The 24,376-nt window shown below is 39.4% G+C and overlaps 1 protein-coding gene across 3 annotated transcripts in view; it reads right to left on the bottom strand.

Moving 5' to 3' along the window:
• Window positions 1-24,376, bottom strand: part of MYT1L (myelin transcription factor 1 like) — a gene marked incomplete at both ends in the record, with an annotated part of 132,529 nt that overhangs the window by 16,385 nt on the left and 91,768 nt on the right. For all 3 annotated transcript variants that reach the window (XM_080341683.1, XM_080341684.1, XM_080341685.1), the window contains 3 exons: window positions 5,503-5,724; window positions 7,234-7,317; window positions 12,086-12,148. In XM_080341683.1, coding sequence (XP_080197809.1) covers window positions 5,503-5,724; window positions 7,234-7,317; window positions 12,086-12,148 — 369 coding nt within the window. The remainder of the gene's footprint in view (window positions 1-5,502; window positions 5,725-7,233; window positions 7,318-12,085; window positions 12,149-24,376) is intronic.

The following is a 24,376-nucleotide window of genomic DNA, read 5'->3' as shown; positions in this document are numbered from 1 at the left end:
GTGTGAACACCCAGCTCAGATAAACCCTGGGGTGACATGCTGTTCTATGGACACAGGCTCAAGCTATAGCCCTGAGCACCAGGAGATTTGGCCATTGGTGGCATTTCCAAATCTCCCCTTCAGGAGCTGAGGTTGATGGCACAGGCTTTTTAGACATCTGTTTCTAAGTGAAGCGTATTTCATGAGATCTGCACATGAAAATCTACAACTCCATCCTTCTCTCATCACATTTGTCATCACCCGAATGCTTTGGGAGCTCAGAGGTCCCCTGAGGATCTGAGTGTTGGTATCTGTCTGCTTCTAGCAAGCAGCTGCAGAGGGTAGCTCCTGCCATGGGTTCGTATCTTTTTATTTTTTCCTAATCTGCCTCTTCTCAGGCTCAGCAATGCAGCCGTGCAGCTCAGAGCTGTGACCAGCCTCGAATTTCTGGAGAAAACAACATCGGCAGTGCTCCTTCACTTCAGGACATGCATGTGAGGTGATGGCTGAACTGAGTGCACTGCTATTATCTTCCTGCAGGCTTTCTGGCAGCCATACCTTTAGCTAGGCCTTCCCAGTTAATCGGGCTCTGGCAGCCCATAACAGTCACATGTAAACATTTCTCACAAAAGCCTGAGTATCTCTACATCCATTCCTTCAGGAGCGAAAAGGCACTGGATGGTGTCCACTTCTTTCTCCCAGCACATCTAGCCATTTCGCAAGCCCAGTGGCGTGCCCTTGCTGCTCAAACAGAAATCCTATTCTATAGACTTTTTAATGGATCTTAGAGTCCCACTGACCTTGGCAAGGATGCAGGTACACTAAAGAAAAATCTCCTCCACATTCTCATCTCTATTTAGCATTAGCTTCTAAATGCTGAAAATACTTATAATTCAATCAGGTCTTGTATATTATAGCTCTACCAGCATATGCTTTTGTACTGCTTTTGGCTTTTGACAGAGTTATTTTTCTTCATAGTAGCTAGTATGGGACTATGTTTGGGATTTGTGCTGAAAACAGTGTGGCTAATACAGTTATTGCTGAGCCAAGTTTAGTCACTTGCACAGAACCAAGGCCTTTTCTACTTCTCACCCCACCCCATCAGTGAGTAGGCTGGGAGTGGGCAAGAACTAGGGAGGGGACACAGCTGGGACAGCTGACCCCAACTAACCAAAGGGATGTCCCATACCATATGACACTGGGCTCAGCAATAAAAGCCAGGGGAAGAAGGAGGGACATTCAGAGTGATGGTGTTTGTCTTATCAAGTCACTGTTAGGAGTTACAGAGCCCTGCTTTCCTGGGGATGGTTGAACACCCTTCTGACCATGGGAAGCAGTAAATGAATTCCTTGTTTTGCCCTGCTTATGGGGACAGCTGTTGCTCTACATAGTAAACTGTCTTCGTCTCAACCCAGGAGTTTTCTTGTTTTCACCCGTGATTCCCCCTGTATCGTGCTGGGAGGGAGCGAGCAGCTGTGCGGGGCTGCGCTCCCTCCTGGGGTTAAAACACAACAGTTTTCCATAGTGAAGGGAATTTAAAGGTACATCACTGTGTTTGATATGGGTGAACACTGATTAAAATAGAAGTGGGCAGGAAATGGGAGCAGGAACATTGTTTTAGATCTGAAAAGGCATATCTGAATGTAATTTGCACTGAAGTTAGCACAAGCACATTTCCCCATCTGTGCTAAGGAGCAGAGTTCCTAAATCCAAGTGTATTCTGAGAAAGTCCCCAACTGATCATTGTATTACAAATCATGCTGTCCTGAAAAATCTTCTTAAATCAAATATGAGGATGTAAGGGCCGGTTCAAGAACAAAACTGGAAAGCTACAGTATAATAACCAATTTACATTTCATTATAAACTGTTTCATTTACCTATCTACTGACTCCATGCTTACATGGCTTCCAATTCATTTTCATATTGCTGATAGGTCACCTAATTTCACACTGGCCTCTCCTACTAGCACAGGCTCCTTTTTGAAGTATAGTACTCTTAATCCTATACTTTAAGTCCCTTCTGATAACCCTCCGTTGCCATTCTTCCCTATGCAAAACTTCTTGACACACTAAAACTATTAATACCATTTTCTGCAGACAGGCATGGCTAACATTAAATAAACAGAAACCTTTCTTGGTGCCTTTGTTCACAGAGTAGGATTGAAAACTTACTGAAATTTGTGACTTTTTCAGTTGATTGCTTATTTCTACTTCAGAGGCATGTATGTAAATATGCATATATTTAAATTACAGACTTCACAGTACCAGTTGGAGCAGGCTTTTAACTAGGTACTGTTTTACCAGAACTTGTGGATCACCTCAAGAGTCCATTGATATCAGTGGAATTACACCATGCGTACAAGGTGCAAGAAAGGCTCTAAGAAACCTTTGCCTCAGTCCCTCTCCCCCGCCATATATATTTAATTAATTCAACAGTTGGCATAATTTTCACAAGCCAGTCTGCCATTCTAGTTTCCAGAATATTACAGCTGCTTGGATGATAGCACATTAACAGCTGCCTATGAATGGCAGAATATAAAATCTCAAAGTACACATTAAGGACACTACACATGCACTTAGTATATGCGCTTAGAGAAGCGTGCTGATAAAAAATATTTGCACTGGGGAAGAAAAATGATGTATCAGGAGAGAAGCAAGATGAACTACTACTTCCCTAGGAGTTTTTACTGCCTCAGTTAATGATCATAACCTTGCTTTCTCCCCATGCATGCTGGACACAGCCATACCTGCAAAAGGCTGTATTTAAGCCTGGTTGCATCTTGTAGTCATCATAGCATTGCTTCTCTTCAGAAGGTGGTGTTTGAGCTATACAGCCATAGCTGTGTAGCAAAATGTTGTCGAGGTAGAAGATGAGACCACAGACTATTAAAATGGACACACTAAAAGTGAGGGGATATTCCATCCTTAGGTAAGGAAATGCATAGTCTGTAATTTAGGTAGGATTAAACTCCACATTAGGACAAGAAGGTTTAAATGTCTGCATGGGAACTCTGTGTCAAATCTTCCACAGAGCTCATTTAACAAGTCTAGCACCCTTCCAGATCCCTTGCAATGCATGTTCAGCTCTCAGCTGTTACAGTCAAAGGAATGTCTCACTAATCTTCTGTCATTTCTGCCCACCCAGTAAGGCCATCTTGCATGCCTCATCAACACTTCCAAGGGCATAACGTGTCTATCCCTTTTGGTGCACTCAGTGCATTTAGGATACAGCTCTGATCAAAGGCAGGTGTCTGCTTCACAGGTGAAGCGAACAACTCTCCAGATCCATTGACTCCATTCACTGGAAGAGGAGCAAAAGCACCTTGTTCAACTTTACATAGATTCTTAAAGGAGGTGAATTGTTCTAAGCTCAATCCTACGTGCAGAGTTTGGTTCGGTTGTTTGTATACAGGCATGAAATGCCGCTTGAGAAGATGTATCATTAAGGCTGGAAAATACGACACTGGACCTTTCACAGAGGTATGCCCTTCTGAGCAACAGCTGGAGGCTACGTAAATTATCCAAAAGGCATCTAAAGTGGCTTCAAGTGATTTTCTTTGTGTGAGCAAATGAACAAAGCCCTTTTAACAGCATCTTAAGAATTCTACAAGAATATTTTTTTAAATAATAAGGCTTTTTATTAATATTGCCATAGCTTATGAAAGCTTCAAGAAACTGTTAAACTTGCTCACAACAAGTTAAAATACTTGCGCTTTGTTACATGAAGACAATTAATAAGATCAGTCTACTTCTGTCAGTCTTTTAAAGTGACCTTTCATCTTCTGGTGCTCTCCTCTAACAATGGACCTTTATGCCCAAAACTGGTCTTATAAGGTAAGCCGTTACATGTCTTGGTTTCTACTTAAAACAATAGTACTCAAGAAAGAACCAGGCTGCAATGGCATATTTCAGTTTTTCCATTGCAAAAAAAAAAAGAATTTAAATTTCATTCTATTTTTTTTTTCACAAAAACATTCCTGTTAAAAAAACACCACAAACCTCCAGGTACCACTTGCCCCTTAATTTTGAAGAACAGTTAAATAAGTATCAGTATGTTCCTTTTAGAAGTTAGGTATTCTTGTTGCAAGAATTTTCTCCTTGAAAATATAAATACTATGTAAATACCCCTTGAAAGCAACCTCTCAGTAATTATATTGTACCTGTCAACTAAAGGTAAAATGATTTCAAAATGAGTTAAATAAATGTTACACCATCATAAAGAAAGCTAAACTGAAATATGAATGCTAATGCTGCTATTTTACTGAAAGTCAGAAACTTAAATTCACATGTGGGTAATCATCTGCACAAATGGTTGGGGCTTTTGCATCTGCATTCCCTATAGCCTATGGGAGCTGCAGGCTGTGTAACACGTTTCACCACCTCGGTAACACCTCAGGTCATGGACCAGAATCCCATCATGGTAGGTACCAGACAAACACTGAGTAGAAAAACAGCTCTGAGCCTAAACAATAAAAGGAACTATGTGCACAAAGTCTGGAGAGGTTGCAGTAAGGGTGAGGCTTTTGAGTTAAGGCATAAAGGGTTGTCAAAGAAAGGATCAAAGGAAATAGTTACAGGCAAGAGGAGGAAGAAATAGCTCACTTTTCACCTCCATATCTAGCACTGACTACAAAGATCAGGTTGGTTTAGTTAACTAAAAGGTATAGAAGTTCAACTGAGGTCTGCCTGGAGAAGGGTGACAAACGAGGCACATTGGCTTGACATATTTGAAGTAACAGAGTTCTGTATTAGTGAATACGTAGTAAGAAATTTGCTCTGGAATGATAGTCATGTTCAGGCTAAGATTCTCAGTCAAAGCTCCAAGAACACTCTTGCTTCCTCATAAGCTAATATCTAAACTGGCAGGAAGATTTATCACTAAAAGGCTGCCTGATTTTTCTTTCTTAATCTCTTAAAAGCAATGACAAATGTTATCACTGAAGTTCTCTTATTTTTGCTAAGTTTATGCAAAATTGGGCTTCGTATTTCTTTTGTCAAATACTTGTATTCCATTAGTTTTAATCAATCTCCTGTATTTTACATTTATTGTTTTGAGCAAACATTTTCATTACCAAATGAATAAAAGCACTTTGTTTTTGTGGAACTGGTTCCTTAAATTCTTCAGTTCCATGGTTTGATGTGTGGGAACCAGCCATGTGTTCAACATCTCTGAAAACCAGGGGCATTCAGATTTGTATTGCCAAATCTATCATCAGGTAATTTGTCGAGTCTCACTAAAGAAAGCAGCAGCAGATTTACAGTTATTGTCATGCACACTTTTTTCCCTAAAATTTTCTGTGTACTATAGATCTGATTCACCTGCAAGCAAAGACTTGTATAAAAAAAATTTGTGTGTCTTGACTTCCAGTTATCTACAAACGTATGTAGGAAGATTATTTTTCAAAGTAATAATGTAATTCAAAAGGAACAGAGAAATGCCATGACAAAAAGCTGTACTTTAAATCTTGCTAATCTAATTTAAATAACAATTGTAAGTGAAAAATATAAGCCATAGTTACTCACCTGCGATGAGTAAGAAAACTACCACTGACATGTCCTGAGCCATCACATCCTGGGGTTGGACATGACATTCCTTCCGTCTTCACTGACTTCCAAGAGAACTGTGAGCCATTGAGGTACCCATCCTTTTGCCTTTTGGCAGCTAGAGGACACCCTGACGCACTGCGATGGGATGCATATTTTCCAGTTATATGACCCTGACCATCACAACCAGGAACTGGACATCTGGATAGCAGATAGATGAGATAAACTTTATTGTCTTGCCATCATATACCTGGTAGCCTCTACAACGAAGTCAAAATAAACCCGACATGAAAAGAAAAGAACAATCATGCACTGTGGTCTTAAAAATAGTCAAGATACCCTGTAGTGGGTAAAATTAGAAGCAGAACTTCACTAATACAAATAAAAATACATCCTTTGATAAACTGTAAGGAGGCTAGCCAGTAGACGAGGTCACAGCTGTTGACATTGTGCAATTGCAACAAAAGGACTGAGACATATATTTGAATTGCAAGTGTTCATTACAGTAAGTATTACAATGGAATTTAAATGTTGGCTATGGAGCTCCACTCAGCAGGGAAATTGCCTGTAAAACCTCTATAAGCATAAAATCCTACTTAGTGTAGTCCTTGGTACATTTTATTTAAGCGTGTGGAATCTAAAGAAGACTTGTCTGAAGTCATGAAAATGTTAGGTATAAAGTGATCATGAAATCTCATCAGAAATGCTGAGCACCTTTAAACATGCTCTGAATAGGAGAGATTATAGTAAACTATGTGTTACAGCCTAGAGAGAGCAACGAATGCAGTTCTGTATTCATCTGATGGTTTTCCTTACTTGGGAATTGCCACATACATTTGCCCTGTACACTTCTAAAAAATTAATAACCAGAGATAGAAGGCACAGGTTAGAATCTTCAAAGCAAAATGTTTAAAGAAAATATATATATTTTTTTTTTTCAGTATGTTGCTACATAAAACATGTCAAAACAAGGCTGGTTACTTCACTGTTTGTGCCTCACTGAATTGTTGCTCTAACTCTCCACTGAGGATCCAGTCCTGGGTGGAAGCCAGAGGTGTCCAACTCATTTTCACCAGGGGCCACATCAGCCTCGTGGTTGTCCTTCAAAGGGCCAAATGTAATTTTAGGACTCTAAAAAGGAGGAATAGTCACATCTTTACAACAACCTTGCAACAGTGAGGCTGACGTGGCCCCCCGTGAAAATGAGTTGGACAACCCTGGTCTAAGCAGTCACTAAACCATCTGAGTTCAGTGGCCACAGATATCTGCACCTTGCAAGAAGAAGCCAAGACCTATAGGTAGGCATTTTTTCCCTCTTGCAAAGTGCATAAACAGTTAGATTTGTTGCAGTAATCTCATGTAAATACTCAATTCTCTATTCCCATAACTACTTTATTTAGCATGTATGGTTTGTCTAAAATATGCAACACTTTCAAGAGTTTTTTTAGGAGATAGAGATCTAGGTAATTTTTTAATTTCATGTGAAAAAACATATTTAAAGCTGTTTCTAAATTATAGAGGATTGTATATTTGGCTGAATATTGTATCCTTTGCTGAATAAATCAGCACAGATCCTTGATTTGCTGTTCACTCATGGAAATCAGTATGGCCATCTGCTCTAACTATCACACAATAACATTTATACCTTCATAAAAAGCTGATGATATCTATGACTTTATAAATCACATGATTGACAATATTTATTCTCACCTAATTGGCTCTTGGTCTTCTTTGTCTTCCTTGCTTTGTGCTATCCTGATTCCACTTTTCTTTGCTCGCGGACAGCCTGAAAGACTGAGTGAAAGAAAACGTTTAAAAATGCAATTTCTCATTCTGGAGTACAGTTAACACGGGATGCACTTCCTATCTGAAAAACTGGCAGAAGAGGTAATTCCACCCAGTTTCCAAAATCAAAGTCCAAGTGGTTTCAACGAGGAGAGCTGCAGGACAGAACCAGGAGGGGGGATCCAGGCAGTGGGATGTGCAGTGTAGGACAGGACAGCGGGCGCTGTGCAGACCACAGCACTGGCCGGCCCCGAGGGGTCTGACTCAGCAGCAGCAGCAACAGCTTTAACAGGAATAGAAATCAGTGTTTCAGGGCTGAGAGATGTTATGTCTTCTGTATGTCTGAGTGGGAAGGAAGAATAGGCTCAAAAAACATGAGTCTTTGGATCCCTTGGTAGGACTAACGATTTCTCTGTGGAGCACATTAGAAACACTACCAAACCTCCACAGCCATCATGTAAGAATCCTACAGAACTCTTGAATAAAAACACAGCAGAGCTCAGAGCTGCCATGATGCCTTCCTGAGAAAGGGTTTAAGTGTTCGGAACTCACCCAGACACAAAGATTTGGTAGAGACAAAGTTATGTGTTAGGTTAAGGAATGTTACATTTAACTACACGCTGAGAATGTTATTTTTAACTACACAAGTTATATCTGTTCCAAGATCTTACGAGCTCAGTCCTCCCTTTGCATATGAAGAATTCATTACAGAAACCATTTAGTAGTCTTGACAATGACTTTAATAGATATTTAAAGATTTTTTTAAGTAGCTGTTTTCTGAGGACACAAATATGTCTATCAAAAAATCATGCTTTGTCCTCTATTTAAGTGTTATTTCCATCTTAACATATCCAACAGCAGAACACCACCTTCAAAAGTAATGAGATGAGAGATGAAGTAGTGTTGCCAAAGAAAAACTTCTGCAGAGAAAGAAAATAAATAGAAGATTAAAAAATTGTTTTCAGCATAAAAAAGGTACTTCAGTGTTGTATGGTAGGTCCTGTCTTCAGGAAGAAGAGACAGAAACAGTGGTAGCAAAATTTTCAGTTATTTGGCAAGACCAGTGAGGGCTGGGAAGGAAAAGCAGAGAAAAGGGTGATGCAATCACACAGAGAATTCCATGTCAGTTATGAAAAAGAGACAGAAATAGAGTTTACATGCTGTAAAGTCATAAAAAAGTCAATTAAAGAAAGGTAGGAACATTAGCGCAAGATATTGGACACAATCTATTATTACCTAGCAATGCTTAATGAGATGGCATGGCTACATCTATGGTGGTAAACGGAAGGGACCAAGAACTGCTGTCTTGACCCAAGACCAGCAAGCTCACATCCATCTAGCTGAACTCTTTACCTCAGCACAGCAGGACAGCTACACCCATATTGCTTATAGAGAATAATTTGGACCCATACTGAAATGTAAATCATATCTGAGAATTGCCTGGGAGAGTTTCAGTGGCCCAGGGTCAGCACCATGCCAGGGGACATGCTAACACTTTATTAGCGCAGGCATCTGCACTCTGGTGCTTGGACTTGTGCTCCTTTCCCATTTCACTTTCTAGTTTAAACGCATGCTGACTATTTTCCTTTGCAAAGCAAGCTGCTGTTTATTCCAGCATGCATAGTGCCCACCAAAGTAACATAGTTCCTTCTGTACAAACTGAATCTCACAAAGCCCATGACACTTAAAAATAGTTATATTTGAAAATATTAATAATATCATCTGTAAGAAGAGAGAGGCAGGAGGAACAGAGTCTGCGTGATTTAGAATGAGAGGATGCAAGCTCTGGGGCAAGGGGGGGCAGTTCAGAAACAGGTTGGTTCATTGTCCCCCATACACCTGCACTGCACAAAGTGAAGGAGAGAGGACAGGAGTTACAGATATCCCTGGCTTATCTGTGACACTAGCTGTGCCCACCATGTGAGAATAATCAGGTCTTGTATCCAAAAATTGAATAGTTAATAGAAATGCCTCAGAAAACGATCCTCTGTTTTGCAGGTGTACAGATGGGTATGCTTGTAGATTATGACATTTTCATAACAAAATCTGAATGAAGAATTTCTGCCTTGATTAATGATTTAATGCTTTCTGCATATTAAATCAATTTAATTATCACCTACTTATTGGTGTTTTGGTGCATCGTCTTTTTGCAATAGATCTTTCTATTCTGGCTCTGTGATTTATTAGAAAATTCTAAGGCCTTTCAGGTCCTCCAAACAGACATTTTCAACAGACAAGCTTCTGAGATTATGATTAATTCATTTTGCTTCTGACAGCAGATTCACCAAGAAAACATATGCCAAGGATGAGCCTTTGCTTTATTTTTTTTAATCCTATAATAATCAAAAGCTATTGCAAAGTAAACATATTATTTAATTTTTACATCAGTTTAATTCCTTATATATGAAGATAAAAGACAACAAGGGAAACTCAACATGGGTATATGCTGATATAATTTCTTGCATATATTGAATGGGTGTGTGGAATTGCAGAGAGTTATGGCAGAGTTCAACCTGCCTTCATGTGCGCTTGCTGTTGAGCAGCCATTTTAAATACAAATGACACAGAGACATCTTGGCAGCCATTAAAGAGAGAAGTTTGTCATTCTTTCTGAAACTGAAAAGGTTGTAACGGATGGTACGAAATACAAACAAAAATCCTAATTCAGATGCAAGCATAGGTAAATGCTAATTTTCAATTTGGGAATTAGAAAGCTTAACTGTGAACATGCTGTGGGGTCTTTCACATTCAACAGTTCCAGATTTAGGCTACAGGCTTGTTGCCCTTTTAGAGACCGTGCAGTTTGCTGGCCTCACCACCTCAGAGAACGGTCTTGACAGGTACCATGACCTGAACAGTGTGGGGCTGGCTCCATGCAAACACGACAGGTCTCCTGGGGACATAGGTAGTTTTAAGCAAAGCGACATTACTCCTTCAGTGTCAGTGCCCCCATGCCCACAGGCAGCCAAGGACCTGGGGTTGCTGTGGAGGCCCTTTGGAAGAGAAAAGAAGGACTGTTCCCCGGAGGTATGTCATCAACATAGTCATAATGGCATTTCAAAAGGCAGAGTGTGTTAAATTCCAATGGACTGGACAAATTACAGATCACTTAGTTTTGCAGAATTACTTTTTATGTCTTTCTGTGTACTGAGTATGCTGCGGAATCAAATGAAAACTTGGTCCAGCACTCTTCTGCAAAAATACAAGTACGTAACAATTTACAGATGAGAGTAGGTAACACCATCTAGTTCGTGGTCTGGTCCTGCAGTGGTCAGAAGACAATGCCCAGGGAAAGGGTTTAAAAAATGAGCTGACATGCAGTGATTCTTCCTTGCCTGCCTGTAAGTTTCTCATCTTTGTAACACTTGGTCTTCTGCATCTTCACTGTCCTATGTGTGTCTAGTTCGTATTCGTATGACCAAATACGTAACTTCTTGAAATAGCAAAATCAGGGCATAGCTACATCAAGAATACTATTAGTAAATGTGTGAGCTGATAAAACCACATAGAGTTAAATGTAGCAAGAAATTTGACCTTAAATCCCTTTGAAAGTGTGATATAATCTCCTACATCATGTAAGTGCTTTAAAAATGTTTACATCTTCTCCTTTCTAATGTTATTTGTACTTTTGATGTTTAACTGTGCATTATAGAAACTGTTATTTTGATCTTTCATTTTTACAGCATGTAAAGGTATGGTGCTTTCCCAATCTCTATGTTATTTATGTTTTGACTTCAAACTGTTTGTTGCTTTTACTGGGAATACATTTAAACTGGAAATTTGTATATTGACTAGTTATAGCCAACCTACAGAGACTGTCTGAAGCAATTAAATATCCAGACTCAACAGTATTACTACACATGGGAGTTAAGAGCCTTTACTAACAAATGAGAGGTGGGCTACAGTATTATTCTTTGATTAAACTGGATAGCTGTTTACTAAACATGGTGCAGCTCTTCTCTAGTGATTTATAGTTCTCAAATAGCCACAGGGGAATTGCTAATTACACAGCATTCATAACATTACCTCTACAGTTGTACCACTGTAATTCATTTTGAGGTTACCAACAACACCCTAATTAGTAAATGTGAAGCTTTCTTTGGCCCTTGGTGAAGATCACAGTTATAGTTTAAGCAGCTAAGGTAACAGCTTTCATCTGTACGTTTGTCTTTCCATTCTTCTGGCTTGACATAGTGTTGTACTATGTGCTGTGATTTAAAAACAAGCCAAGCTTTGCTTTGAAAGGTACTAACAAGACTGGGGCATATTAGACAAAACAGGTACTTTTTCCCTCTACTTGAAGCTGGTAAGACTTCAGCTTGGACAAAAGGTAAAGATCTGTGTGTTCAATTTGGCATTTTAGGAAATGCAGAGGGAGTCTGGAAAAGATTGATATGAACAATCAGGAAATATAACTTGTGGGGAAAAAAAATCCAGAAAAGGTAAGATTGTGAGGAGAAGAGTTAAGTCATTTGGAATGTAAAGCAGCAGAAACTGATGAATGTTGAATTACTTCTCTAGGCTAAGAGAGAAGGTACAAAAACTGGATTCATTTTCTACAAAGATTTTGCTATATATTAACAAAAATCTTCCTACCTGTTTGGGTAGTGAGCCACGCTGAAACTGAGAAATACTATTCATCGGTGATAAATAAAATGAGTCAGACTAATGTATGTGTATATAGGGCACACAATGCTGAGGGAGGGAAGAGAGGTCCGTTGCAGTCCCTTCTAGCCCTTCAGTTGTTTGATTTAAAGAACAAAAACTCTTTACGTACCTTCGATGTGAAGCATAATTTCCAGTAATATGCCCAGAGCCATCACAACCAGGGGTGGGACACCTAGAATAATAATGGGAAACATATGGAGCAGCGTTACTGACAGGAAAGACACAGCCACCCACAAAAAAACATCAACTGTCTCAGTCCTTCTTTCCACGGGTGCCAGCCTGGGGACCTCCAGCCATTGCTAAACCTGAGCTTAATTCCATACCGGGGACAAACATACTTTTTTCATTCACAAAATATTTTTGTCTGTCACTCCTCACCTGCCCATTCAAACGCTTTCTGGATATCTCTAGCATCAGCAGATTAGTGGTGATTTCCAGCAGCAGCGTCACATCCCCGCACCACCAGGAATAAGTAGAGTTGACAGCAAACAGAATATTCCCATGTTAGGTAAGCTTAGGTAGTTAGGTGTAAGCTTAGGTAATGGCTAACACCAGAGCAAGCCGTTTTGTTTTCCATCAGAGCTATTGCTCTAACTCCACGGCACAGTGTCACAAAGTCGCACCACGGAGAGACCCCTTCACCTCTCCAAGAAGTGCAGGAGATGCCTAAGGAAAAGGAAATGTGTACATGGGGCAGTAATGCTGGCCTCTTGCAGAGAAATGGTAACCTACCCAAACACTCCCAAACACCAAGGTACAGCGCCAGACAGAGAAGTCACTGATACAGACATCAGTGGAATTTCTAATAGCTGAAAGACATCAGTCACCAAAGAAAATTCGTGGGTTTTTCTCTACATTTCAAAGGTGATTGCCATCACCACAGAATAAGCTAAATTATAATGCTAAGTAAAATCATTAGCTGGTCGTTGGACTGCTACACTAAATCACAGAAAGACAAAGGAAGAATAAATTTATATTCATTTTACCAAACAGACCAATGTTACATGAATTCCAGAAAGTCACTTTCCTTGAGCCTGAGTTTTGAATTTTAGCCATGCTTTAAAGCTTCATTTGAAGAAAGCATTCAAATTCAAAAAAGCATGCGCACAAATTCAGATGTTGTATTCTGAAACGTCGGATTTCCATAACATTAAATTCTTTCACTATTTGAATCCAGCATTCACGCAGCCTTTGGCTTTCACCCTTTAGTTACATGTGTGCTTTCCTCAAATTTGGTCCAACATACTGGTCAACTTTTTTTCCACAACGGTTTCTGCAGAGACTTGAAAGTTGTTTGTTTGTTTTTGGTTTGGTTTTGTTTTGTTTTCTTTTTTAAATCAGGAATTAAGCAACCCAGAATTTGGTGCAATAGAGCTGTCATGTTCCTTTAAGCTTCATTTTAGCACTTTAAAGCTAGCAAGTATTACCTACTTCTGACAAGTTCAGCAGGGCCAAACTTCAAACATGACTAATGCAACCTTGAAAGAGACAATTTAAACTGGAATTCATTAGATGGAGTTCTCAGATGGTCTTCATGTGGGCCAGTTAGGTTATTCTACAGAAAAGATTAAAATATGACAGCACTTCCAGGATGGAAGCTGGTAAAACCTCTGGGGTTCACCATGTCGTTGCTCTTTTATATAAAATCCTGTGTGCTTTGGACAAGTCTAAACAACTTCCTTAAAGACAATTCTCCTATTCTCTTGCTTTACATCTTTGCACAGGACCAAGTATAAGGCCACAATCTTGACTAGATGGTTTAAGGACTACTGTGACTCTTAATCTGAAAGACCAATATACAGGGTGACATCACACACAAATCTTGCTGCTTGTAGAAAGATAAAAACCTGATTTTTTCCTATTTTCTTCTGACAAAAATTAGGGAAAATCTGGCCCTTGGCGAAAACATCATAGCTCCTTCTGTATGGCACTTACTATTCTTTCTTTGCTCTGGCTGCACATGGCTAGCACAAACGTTGGCTATTTCTTTCAGTTAAAAAATAAATGGCTAGGGCATCTTATATAAAGGGTCTTATTTTAAATGCATCATATCTAAATATTTAGATGTTCTCCCTATTTATTTTTATTTTTTGGCAAACATTTTGAGATCTGTAACTCCTGCTCCATGTGTTTTTTTAATGCAAGGTATCTTCAGTCATTTACAATGCCTATTTCCTACTTCCATCAAGACCAGCTGCATCACTGTAGCCTGCCTGAAGCTTCTAAAGGTATTGAGTCAAAACATATGGGAACAAGATTTAATTAAGGGAGCTGACTAAACTTTGGCTCTAAATGTCCATGACATTTAAATGAATAAAGGAGAAAAAGGAGCCATGAGACTGTTCCTCTGCAGTCTGTCTGAGGTACTACAAGGATCCCTTAATGAACCCATGCTATTTGAAGCCATCATTGTCCACTACAGATTTTTCAATCCTTTTGAGAACAAGCTATTATCAAAATGGAACAATGGTTTTTCTCATCTTTTCCAAGACTTTTTCTACAGGCAGCCATGACTAATAGTGCTTTAACAAACAGGATTTACAAAATCCATCAGTATATCCAATCAGTCTTAAAATTAGACCATTACACCTCAAGCATTTGGAGAGTCTTACACAATTTAAAAAGTAGCTTATTTCTGTGTCATTAAAAAAAAAAGTAACTGAAGTTAAAGAGGAAATCACCCCGTGGTAAGTTGAACTGAGAATCTTCACAATGGGCTCTCTACAGTTCACATCAGTTTAAAATCATACTTCTGATTAAACCAGAGGAGATTTCTTATGTAGGCAAGGATTTTAGAAAGACCTTTCAGATTTTGATTTTGGCACTATAATATTTGTTTTCAAGTTTCATAATCATATATTGATCTAAATGTAACAGATGAAATGACAGTTTAGTGCAGTTGATAAGAGTATTTAAAAACTGTGGAACATTTCTGTTCACTGTGGGTTCCATCCTATGAGAAGTGCTTATAACCACTGTGAAATATAGGAAGCAGATCTACAGCAGTCTGTTTCAACTATAAAGTTATTACAATATTTGATATCCTCAGCAGATTAGAGAAGGAGACAACTGCAAGTCCTTGTACTACTGGAACTGCAAGTCTGTTTTTTCAGAATGTCTGATCATATATTGGATACTACATTACTATCAACTACTACCTGTGCATATTTGACTTATCATATCTACATGCAACAATGCCAGAAAAATTGTATCTACGGGTGCTTTTAAGACGAAAGTGACAGGAAACTCTTTGAAAATGAGTATCAGAGTAAGTGGGAAAAGACATACACAGTTTCCACACTTACTTCAAGTGAATGTAATTTGGCAGGATCAGAAGCTTATTTGTAGACTGTACATAATAGCTTAAATACCTTATTGCAGCAAAGGAAATACTTTAATACTGTAAAGATTGAGGTGACAAAAGGAACTCGTTCTGTAAAGAATGAAGTTCAGAACATATAACACTAGCACTTCACCACAAACTCAGGGCATCCAGTGAAAGAAAGAGCTTGTCAGTGAAGGGGAATGCAATTAGCACTGCCTTGATGTCCCATTCATTTCACAGAACATCGCAGAGTAGCTTTTTGGGGAACATAAGCATAAGCAGAAAGCAGGGCAGGCAGCAGAGCAGCAACAGCTGTGGCAGCTGGATTCAGTATTGGGCTTAGATTCAATAGCAGGAATGAAAAAAAAAGGCGAGAGCCAAACCAGGATCAATACTCTTAAGCCCTACAACCCATTCTTTACTGGGGAAAAGACCAAAGGTGTGCAGCATTTAAAAAAAACTTTTGCAGCTTGAAGGAACTTAGGAGGGTTCCTGGGACTGGGGAGGAAATGGCTGCAATGCCAAAATGGGCTCTGGGAAGGTTTTTCCAAACGCCAGTAGTTAAAAATCTTGCTGCAAACTCAGCTGAGAGAAAAAAATCCAAACCAACCAAACACAACCCAGCTCACAGCAGCATAGCAGACTACAAATAAAATCCAAATTTAAACCTATATTCCTAGGCTTCTGTCTGGGTCTATAGGAGCTAGATAAGCTTCCATGTAGCTTCCCTATTTAGACTTATAGCTCAACTAGCATGAGAACAAATAGGTGGATATACAAAGGTGCAAAGACAGAACTGATGTTTTTTTTCTTGTTATTACCTATACCTTTGGTTGACTTACTTCTAAAATTTATTTTAAAACATAAATTATCTCTAAAACATACTGATAAAAAAAAATACAGTAATCTGCAGCATAATGGAAATACATTGCTTTTTTTTCCCACCTTTCAGAGAATTTACCACAAAATGACAGTGGCTTTTTGGAACCTGAAGGACTGTACTTCTCTAGGGAAGAGGCAGCGCTCAAGGAAGTTTTGTCAATGCACACAGCCTGACCACAGCTCAGTGCCTGGGCTCAGGCTTGGGCTCAGGCTCAGGTTCCCTCTCTCTCACAGAAACCCTTGGCTGAGACTCATCAACACAGTGAATTCTATTTCCAGCCCAGTCAAATCTTGTCTTTAAGGTTTGACCAGGTTATACACATAAATGCAAATGGAAACCTTGGATCTAGAATTATAAAAGCCCAAATTGAGCACACCACACAAACAGAAGTCAGGTCATTGAAATGCCTGGCTGGTTTTTTTGCTCAGTAGGGTGATAATGTTTACCTTAATCACCAGAGAGAGTTTTAGCAACTGTAGCAAATGTAACTTCTTCTCTCTGTCTTTTGCCCCTTCAATCGCCCTTAGTCCCTTCTGTGCCCCGTAGCAAGCCCTCTGCCCCTGCACGCTTCCAGCCTCACCGCCCATATCACTACAGCTTGGTTTGCACTAGGGAAGGAACATGTTATTAAATCAGGCCGTAGTTTTCACAGAAATTGGCAGGTCTGTTCATTATCTGTGTACTTTTTTTAGTCTTTGCTCCTGGGGGATTAAAAATAGCACTCAGTGGACCCTTCAGACATAAAAAAATAACGATGGTCACTACTAAAGGTGAAGAGCATTTCCAACTCTGCTTAGGGCAATCTGCTTTGATATTTTATTTTTGTGCTGAAGAAATTTGCTTCCATGGAACTGAAATTAAACCATTAATTCCTCTCGCACTGGCCATGCCAAGAGCCATCAAATAGTAACTCTTTCTAGTACCCACCAACTATACTAGAGTTCAATTGCAACAGGTTGCTACAAAATACCTGGCATGACCTGTTATTAATAAGCTGGTATATCAACTCCGAAGATTGATGTTAGTTTTATTGTTTAGTTTACAGAACTTATTACCTACTGTGTTGTGGATCCAATCTTCCTTTGAGTAATTAAATGAACACATATATAAATAATATAGTCTACCAGACAGAATATGTATCTTATAAATTATTAATTAAATATTTAAAGCAGACGTAGCTAGCAAGCCAAAAGAAAAACAATATTGAATTGAATGGGGAAGGAAAACAGTAAGTTCTTCAAAAATTCAGAATGGTTCCTCAGAAGTGTTCCACACTGCAGAAGAACTGGGATTTAACAGAAAATTTTATCATTCCCATAGTTTCATTTTGACCATGCTGTCAATCTCTATAGTAGAGGTGTGATTTTCTGTTGAAGGTTCAGAAAGGCTAAAGAAATATAATTGTTTCCTGTGGGATTTTTTCACAGCAGAATGTAGAATTTTTTATTATCTGATAGTTTCCATGTATTTGAGATTCTCTTTTATTTGAATCATGAGGAATGGAATTGATAGGTTGGGAGTCTGGAAGACAGACAAAATAATAATTTGCATTTCTATCCTTCATCTGAAGATCTGAAAGTATTTAACAAACATTAATGGATAAAATCTCACAATATTGCTTTGAAAAAGGGAAGAATTTGGCAGAGGAAAACTGGGGCATAGAGAGGCTAAACGATTTAATACAGAAGAGGAAAATGGGCTAGAAGCAGAGATTCTTATTCACTGCTCTGTTTGCAGTTATAAAGCCATATGCCTCCTGAAACTAAATGTAAATTCATAAACAAAATATTGTGGGTTTCTTTGCTAGTCAGGTGGTCCAGAAATAAAAGGTTAAAAAAGTAAACTCATAAAGATACTGTGTTTGCAGTTTCCTGAACAGAATATGTGAGGAAAGAGAGAAAAAGGGGAGTGGCCAAGAAGTGAAGGGATGAAAAGAAGCTTTGTCAAATAAAGAAATGGAGTTCTCTGTAAAGTATGGAAAGTTTACTGTATGTCTACATCTCTATGAATTTGGGTGCTTGTCAAAAACCAAAAGATTTGCAGCTCTTGACAAACGAGTCTCCTTTTTATCTATTTAAGAGGACAAAAGAGAGAACATGTTTTCCTCCGGTTCCTTCCTACGGCACTCAGCACTAACCTGTGCGGAACATTCCGGGGTAAGAAGAGAGATCACAGCGCTGGGTGGTCCTCAGTGGAGAACTGGTGGCCACAGGTGTGTCAGGAACAGCCAGGGTTGTGATTAGTGTTATGAAAACACCTATTTAACTGGACAGAAACCAGCAACTCACTGTGCTTTCAACTTCCTCAGCAGAGCAATGCCTCCCAGCCATTGCTGTTCTAGACAGCTCTGTGAATGCAATCAGGATGTGTAAATCGCTAAATCTTATTTTAAGTCCCAGGTATTTTGGCAGATTATCAAGCTCTAATTAAGAATGTGAATAGGAATGCTGCTGATTCTTTTCCTCATGAAGACACAGAAGAAAAGCTGTTGTATAGTCTGATTCCAGTAGGAACAGAGATGCTTTTCCACTTTTACACCATTGTCTTTTATTGTCTATTTTTTTTACCATGGCATTTGACTTCTGAATTCCTGGAGTGTTGCTACTTTCTTTTGATACCTAAACAAAGACCCTCTACCTACACAACCTATCCATGAATTTGCAAAGAAAAACTTGTTAGGATGTGTTTATTTTCTCTTATTTTCCCTCAATGAAGCTACACATTTATATAATTCTTCACTCTATTTTACTCCCTCCATTTTGTTTCCTGATGCTTCTTCATTTGAAATCCCTTTTCCTACACAGGAGCAAGAACCTGCACTTGCTTTTGCCCGATGGTTTGCTTTCCATCCATATGCTGTTTTCCATAGCATTCTCCTAGAGAAACTGGCTGCTCATGGCTTGGACAGGCATACTCTTCACTGGGTGAAGAACTGGCTGTATGGCCAGGCCCAAAGAGTTGTGGTGAACAAAGTCAAATCCAATTGGTGGCCAGTCAGGAGTGGTGTTCCCCGGGGCTCAGTATTGAGGCCAGTTCTGTTTAATCTCTTAATCAATGATCTGGACGAGGGGATTGAGTGCACCCTCAGTAAGTTTGCAGATGACACCAAATTGGGTGGGAATGTTGATTTGCTTGAGGGTTAGAAGGCCATACAGAGGGATGTTGACCATCTGGATGGTTGGACTGAGGCCAGTTGTATGAGGTTCAACAAGGCCAAGTGCCAGGTCCTGCACTGGTGAGGCCACACCTTGACTACTGTGTTCAGTTTTGGGTCCCTCACTACAGGAAAGAAACTGAGGTACTGCAGAATGTTCAGGAAAGGGCAATGAAACTGGTAAAACGTGTAAAGAACATGTCTTATGAGAAGTGTCTGAGGGAACTGGGGCTGTTTAGCTTGGAGAAAAGGAGGTCGAGGGGAGACCTTCTCTCTCTCTACAACTGCCTGAAAGAAGATTGTAGCATGGAGGGTGTTGGTCTCTTCTCCCAAGTAGCAAGTGATAGGACGAGAGGAAATGGCCTCAAGTTGCGCGAGGGAAGGTTCGGATTGCATAGCAGGAAAAATTTCTTCACGGAAAGGATTGTCAGGCATTGGAACAGGCTGCCCAGGACAGTAGTGGAGTCACCATCCCTAGAGATGTTTAAAAGATGTATAGATGACATTATTAGTGACATGGTTTAATGCTAGAATTAGATGAACGGCTGCACTCAATAATCTTGAGGGTCTCTTCCAACCAAAATGATTCTATGATTCTATTCTATGATTCATATTCCTCTACAGTGTTTCTCTTCCACATTCTACTGCTTCCTTTTCCAGATCCTTTTCCATTCTCATTGTCCCTTCTTGTCACTTTTAAATTTGCTCTTTTACTACTTTTTTCTCTCTCTTCTTTTGCTGATATCTTCATGCTCTTTTCCTCTCTCATCCTTTTCTCCTTTCATGATCTCTAAGAATCTTGAAGTCGACAGTTCTTTCTTCTTTCCTCCTCTTTGTAGTTTCTTTCCATTATATCTTCTTTCATCACCCTTCTTGTCCTCCTGCTCCCTTCTCCCCATTGATTTTGTCTTTCCCTTAGTCTGCATTGCTTGTGGTCCTCTTGCACTGCTGAGATGACTGGCTACACATCCTTGTGTCAGGGGAGAAAATGCTGTGTCTTGTGAAACCTTAACATAGAATTTCTTGGCTGCCAAGACACAATGAGTCATTTTAAGTATATTGCACTCTTTTATTTTCATTAAAGTCCTTGTAAGCTTTATTACTGGCTTCAAAGGGAGCAGAATCAGGCTGGCACTTCCAAAAAATGCATTCAGACCTCATCTGAAGCTCATTTGAGTTGGTTCAAGGGGCAACATAAACTCTGTGGGACAGGTATGCAGGTAATTAATATTTCGGTGGATCTTGAGTCTGTGGTTTCATGTTTAAGGGAAAAATCTATGCTCTAGTCTTCACAAATATACCTACAAAAGCATGTGAATTCAGACCCTTATAAATATCAAAGGTTCATAAAGATGTGTTGTAAGCCAAAAATAAAAAAGAAGTTAAATTTAGATTCATATGTTAATTATTTTCCGATATTCAGTCTAACTAGGAGTACTTAATCACAGAAATTTAGTTTTAGCAGAAGCTCTAAATATTACTTTTTCATATGTAAAATACTGCTAACATTTCTTGCTTAGCAGAATGCTACTGAAACAACAGACCTCATTGGAGGCAATAGAAAAATTTTAAACCCAAAACCACAGCAGATATAAAGGAAGAGGATTTAAGGGAAAAACAAGAGCCCAGAAAAAAAAAAAAAAGTTGTGCAGTAGCAGGTTAATTGAGAAAAGTCTTCTATCTTGTCAGTTGCTTTTTGGCATTGGATCCAGTGCAGCTCCAGTAGGAATGAGCAGGAGATCAGGGCATTGAGGCAGGGGTCACTCCTGGTGGGGCATTACTGAGCCCTCTCAGAACCCGCTGGGAGAAGTGCAGGTTGGAGATTGGAAAGAAGTGTAGAATGGGAGGATTTGTTGTTACCGTTTTCACTGTACAGTCTTTCTATCCATGAGGGAATGACGCCAGGCCTATGCAGCTAGTTCAGGCATGAGACTAAAATGATTTTGGCTCAGAGGCTTCATGGGGTAACTTCAGTCTCTTCTGTCTCTGCTCTTTGCCTCTAGAAACTGGGGATGGCTGACTGCATACTCTTCTCTTTAGGTAAAATTTAATTAATTCCCTGACTTTCTGCATGTACAATTTTTCTGTCTATAGCTGCTGGTATTATCTGTATTGCATTCCTGCATTTTTTGAACTGTGTGGGGGTAGGAAAGAACACGATAAGATTTTTTAATTACACTGAAATCCATTTTCCTATAAGCAGACTAAAATACATCATGCTGGCATTTAAAATATTGCTGTGCACTCGAATGCATAGATACATATGATGTGTTTAAATTAATTATATTGCTTTATAGAATATATTCTTGTGCCTTCGGTTACCACCTCTGCAGGCTGCCTGCTCTACTAGCAGTCAGGACTTCCCAGCTTCCCAGCAGCAAGTGCCATGACGTGCTGCCCGCTGTTCTCACATCTAGCACCAGCATATACTGCCTAACATGCAGCTCGCCAAAGGCATGGTATGTGCCTAATGTAAAAGAGCTTCTGTGTGCTACCCGGGGGTGCTCCATTCACAGAAGATGCCAGGGGGAAGCTGTGAATCAGCTCTCTCCATGGGCACCTTGCCCACGCTTTGCCTCCTGCCAGCATCGCCTGCCTCACAGGCAGCACCGGCCAGCTGCAGATCTCCTCCCCGCAGCAGAGAGCGCTTCCTGGCACCAGAGATGAATCAGTTCCAACATATGCAAATTCATATGTTCATTTCCAAACATCTCAGCCTTTGAAAAAAAGCTTCATTTTTATAGCTTCATTTTTAAAGCTTCATTTTTATAACACAATATGGTTGAGGCGTGGAGAAAAATGCAGGAGAAGACAACCGTAATAGAACATGCCCTACAACTAGGGGCAAAGCCATGTGAGTTCTCTGTCTACTAATAGCATTGCTGCAAGCCTGTGCTTGAAAAAAACAAAAAACAAAAAACAACAAACCACGTGGCCTTTATTTTCAGTAATTTTGGGTAGACACATTTGTTTCTGAAGAAGAATGTCCTGTTCCTGGTTGGTTTACTAAAATGGGAACCACTAAGCCCCTCAGGAATATCTGCCATACATCCACTGTGCAGCAAGACTTGTCCAGAGTTTGCAGAACAGGCAGTGACAAATTTTGTCTTTCTCCCTGTATGTGAAAATGGGTCCAAGAGAAGCAATGAAAGACAGGAGCACAGGTACAGCATTTTGGTATTCTTCAACTTAAAAGGTATCTTCAAAAACTCATACGACTGGCCTAATTTTTCTATTTATGGAGTAAACGGAAGTTTTAGCAAAAAATTAAATTAAAATTAGGCCAAATTCCAAGTACTTTGAAAATGCACTCTTTAAAGTACAGAATTTTTCTTTGATAAGACATTATGGTCAGTAGCCTGCTGGTTGGCCTTGAACACCATAAAATTATGAATAGCATAGTTCTTGAATTGTTGTCTCTATGTTGCTGCTCCTCCCATGGTCTGCTCTTTTGTACTTCGTGTATCTTCTCCCAGGTAAAGCAATTACTAAAACATTTGGTGGTCACAGCAGTATGACCTTGAATTTGTCACTTCCTGAGAGTTTCCTGGAGGTTTGGGATGACTTCAAAATCTGTGAATCTGGAATACTCGAAATGGTCAGCACCTCTCCAAGAAACACTGAGAAAAACTATCAGATTAGGAGAGCTAAAAACAGAGGTTACAAATTAACAATTTGCGTATAGTCTGTGGTCTTAAGAATCCACTGAAGTCACTGGGAAGAGAATGGGCACAACCCATCATCAGCCATTCTTTAGCTATTCTGTTTATCTGTTTTCCACTTGAGCAGAACTGTTCAGCTTGTGCTCACACAAATACTTGGTCAACAGGATGACTCTAGAAGAACATAGGAAAAGTAACAGTTGGATCAAATGTAAGGGGGAAAGGAAAGGCTGAGTGGGAAAGACAGGAAGAATAAGAGTGTGAAGAAAGTCCAATTCATATGCCCTCTTTGAAAACAGTATATCAAATATTGGTATGAAAGATGAAGCCTACAAAATATTTCTAGTCCTATGTAAGTAAGAAAGGAGCAGTATACTTGCCTCTAATGAGAGTCCTCTCAGTCTAGCATTATGACAAAGCCAGAAATGAAGAGGACTGCAAAGATCAATGAGTCACCTAGGAAATATACCATGGGCAGGATGAGGATGCAAAAGTTTGCAAAAAAAAAACCCTTTTAAAACAATCCAAATGACAGAAAATGTAATTACTTGGATTTTTTTTCACTATTAACAGCTTATTTCTTAATCTCCTGTTCAAAAGAGCAAGTAAAAAGATGATTTTCAGTGCACATTCAGAAAGGTAAGGTAAGGTTAACACAATAGTTTGGTGTAAAATGTGTTTAGGTGACTAATTGCATCTAAAGGCTGAGAGGTAAGTTTTGTTCCATATGCAGTCACTGCACTGTGCCCATTAGCACTGAGAAGATCCATTATACCATGAAGTTACTATACTGGATGGACTTCAAAATCTCTTCTGAATGAATTTCTATCTGAAAACATGTGCCATCCAATAACAGGGGAGCAAACTCACAACAGTTTTGCTTTCCCCGACAGATAAAGCAGAGATACTACTTTCTATTTTAGGGGTGAAGAGTCAACAGCAAGAAAGTAAAATCCTTCAGTTTTCATTTCATGAAAAACAAGCAGCTTTTTCCCTCTAGGCCTAAAAACATTTGTCAGAAGCCCAAGGGAGGAAATGTGAAAATACTGAGTGTGAATTATATCAGACTGTGAGAGGCAGTCTGGTCTAGTAAGAAGGCTAATGAATAGTACAGCTAAGGGAAATCCAGTTTTGTCACTGGTCTTCTGTGTGAGTTTATACTAATTTTTGAGCAATTCTCAGACATACTCTATTTTTGGTGCAATTGACTTGAGACATCCTCCATCTACACTGACTTTTAAGTATAACCTCATCATTTACTTGAATTTACCTCAGGCCTGCAATGTTAGCAAGACTTAATTAATTAATTAATTAATACTGAATGCAAAAATTCTTAGCGTGAGTCCAGTCAAGAACCTCTCTGCAAGGAGGACAGG

Source organism: Nesoenas mayeri (assembly GCF_963082525.1).
Source record: "Nesoenas mayeri genome assembly, chromosome: 3".
In the NCBI taxonomy this organism is placed as follows: Eukaryota; Metazoa; Chordata; class Aves; order Columbiformes; family Columbidae; genus Nesoenas; species Nesoenas mayeri.
This window is presented reverse-complemented; position numbering and strand designations above follow the sequence as displayed.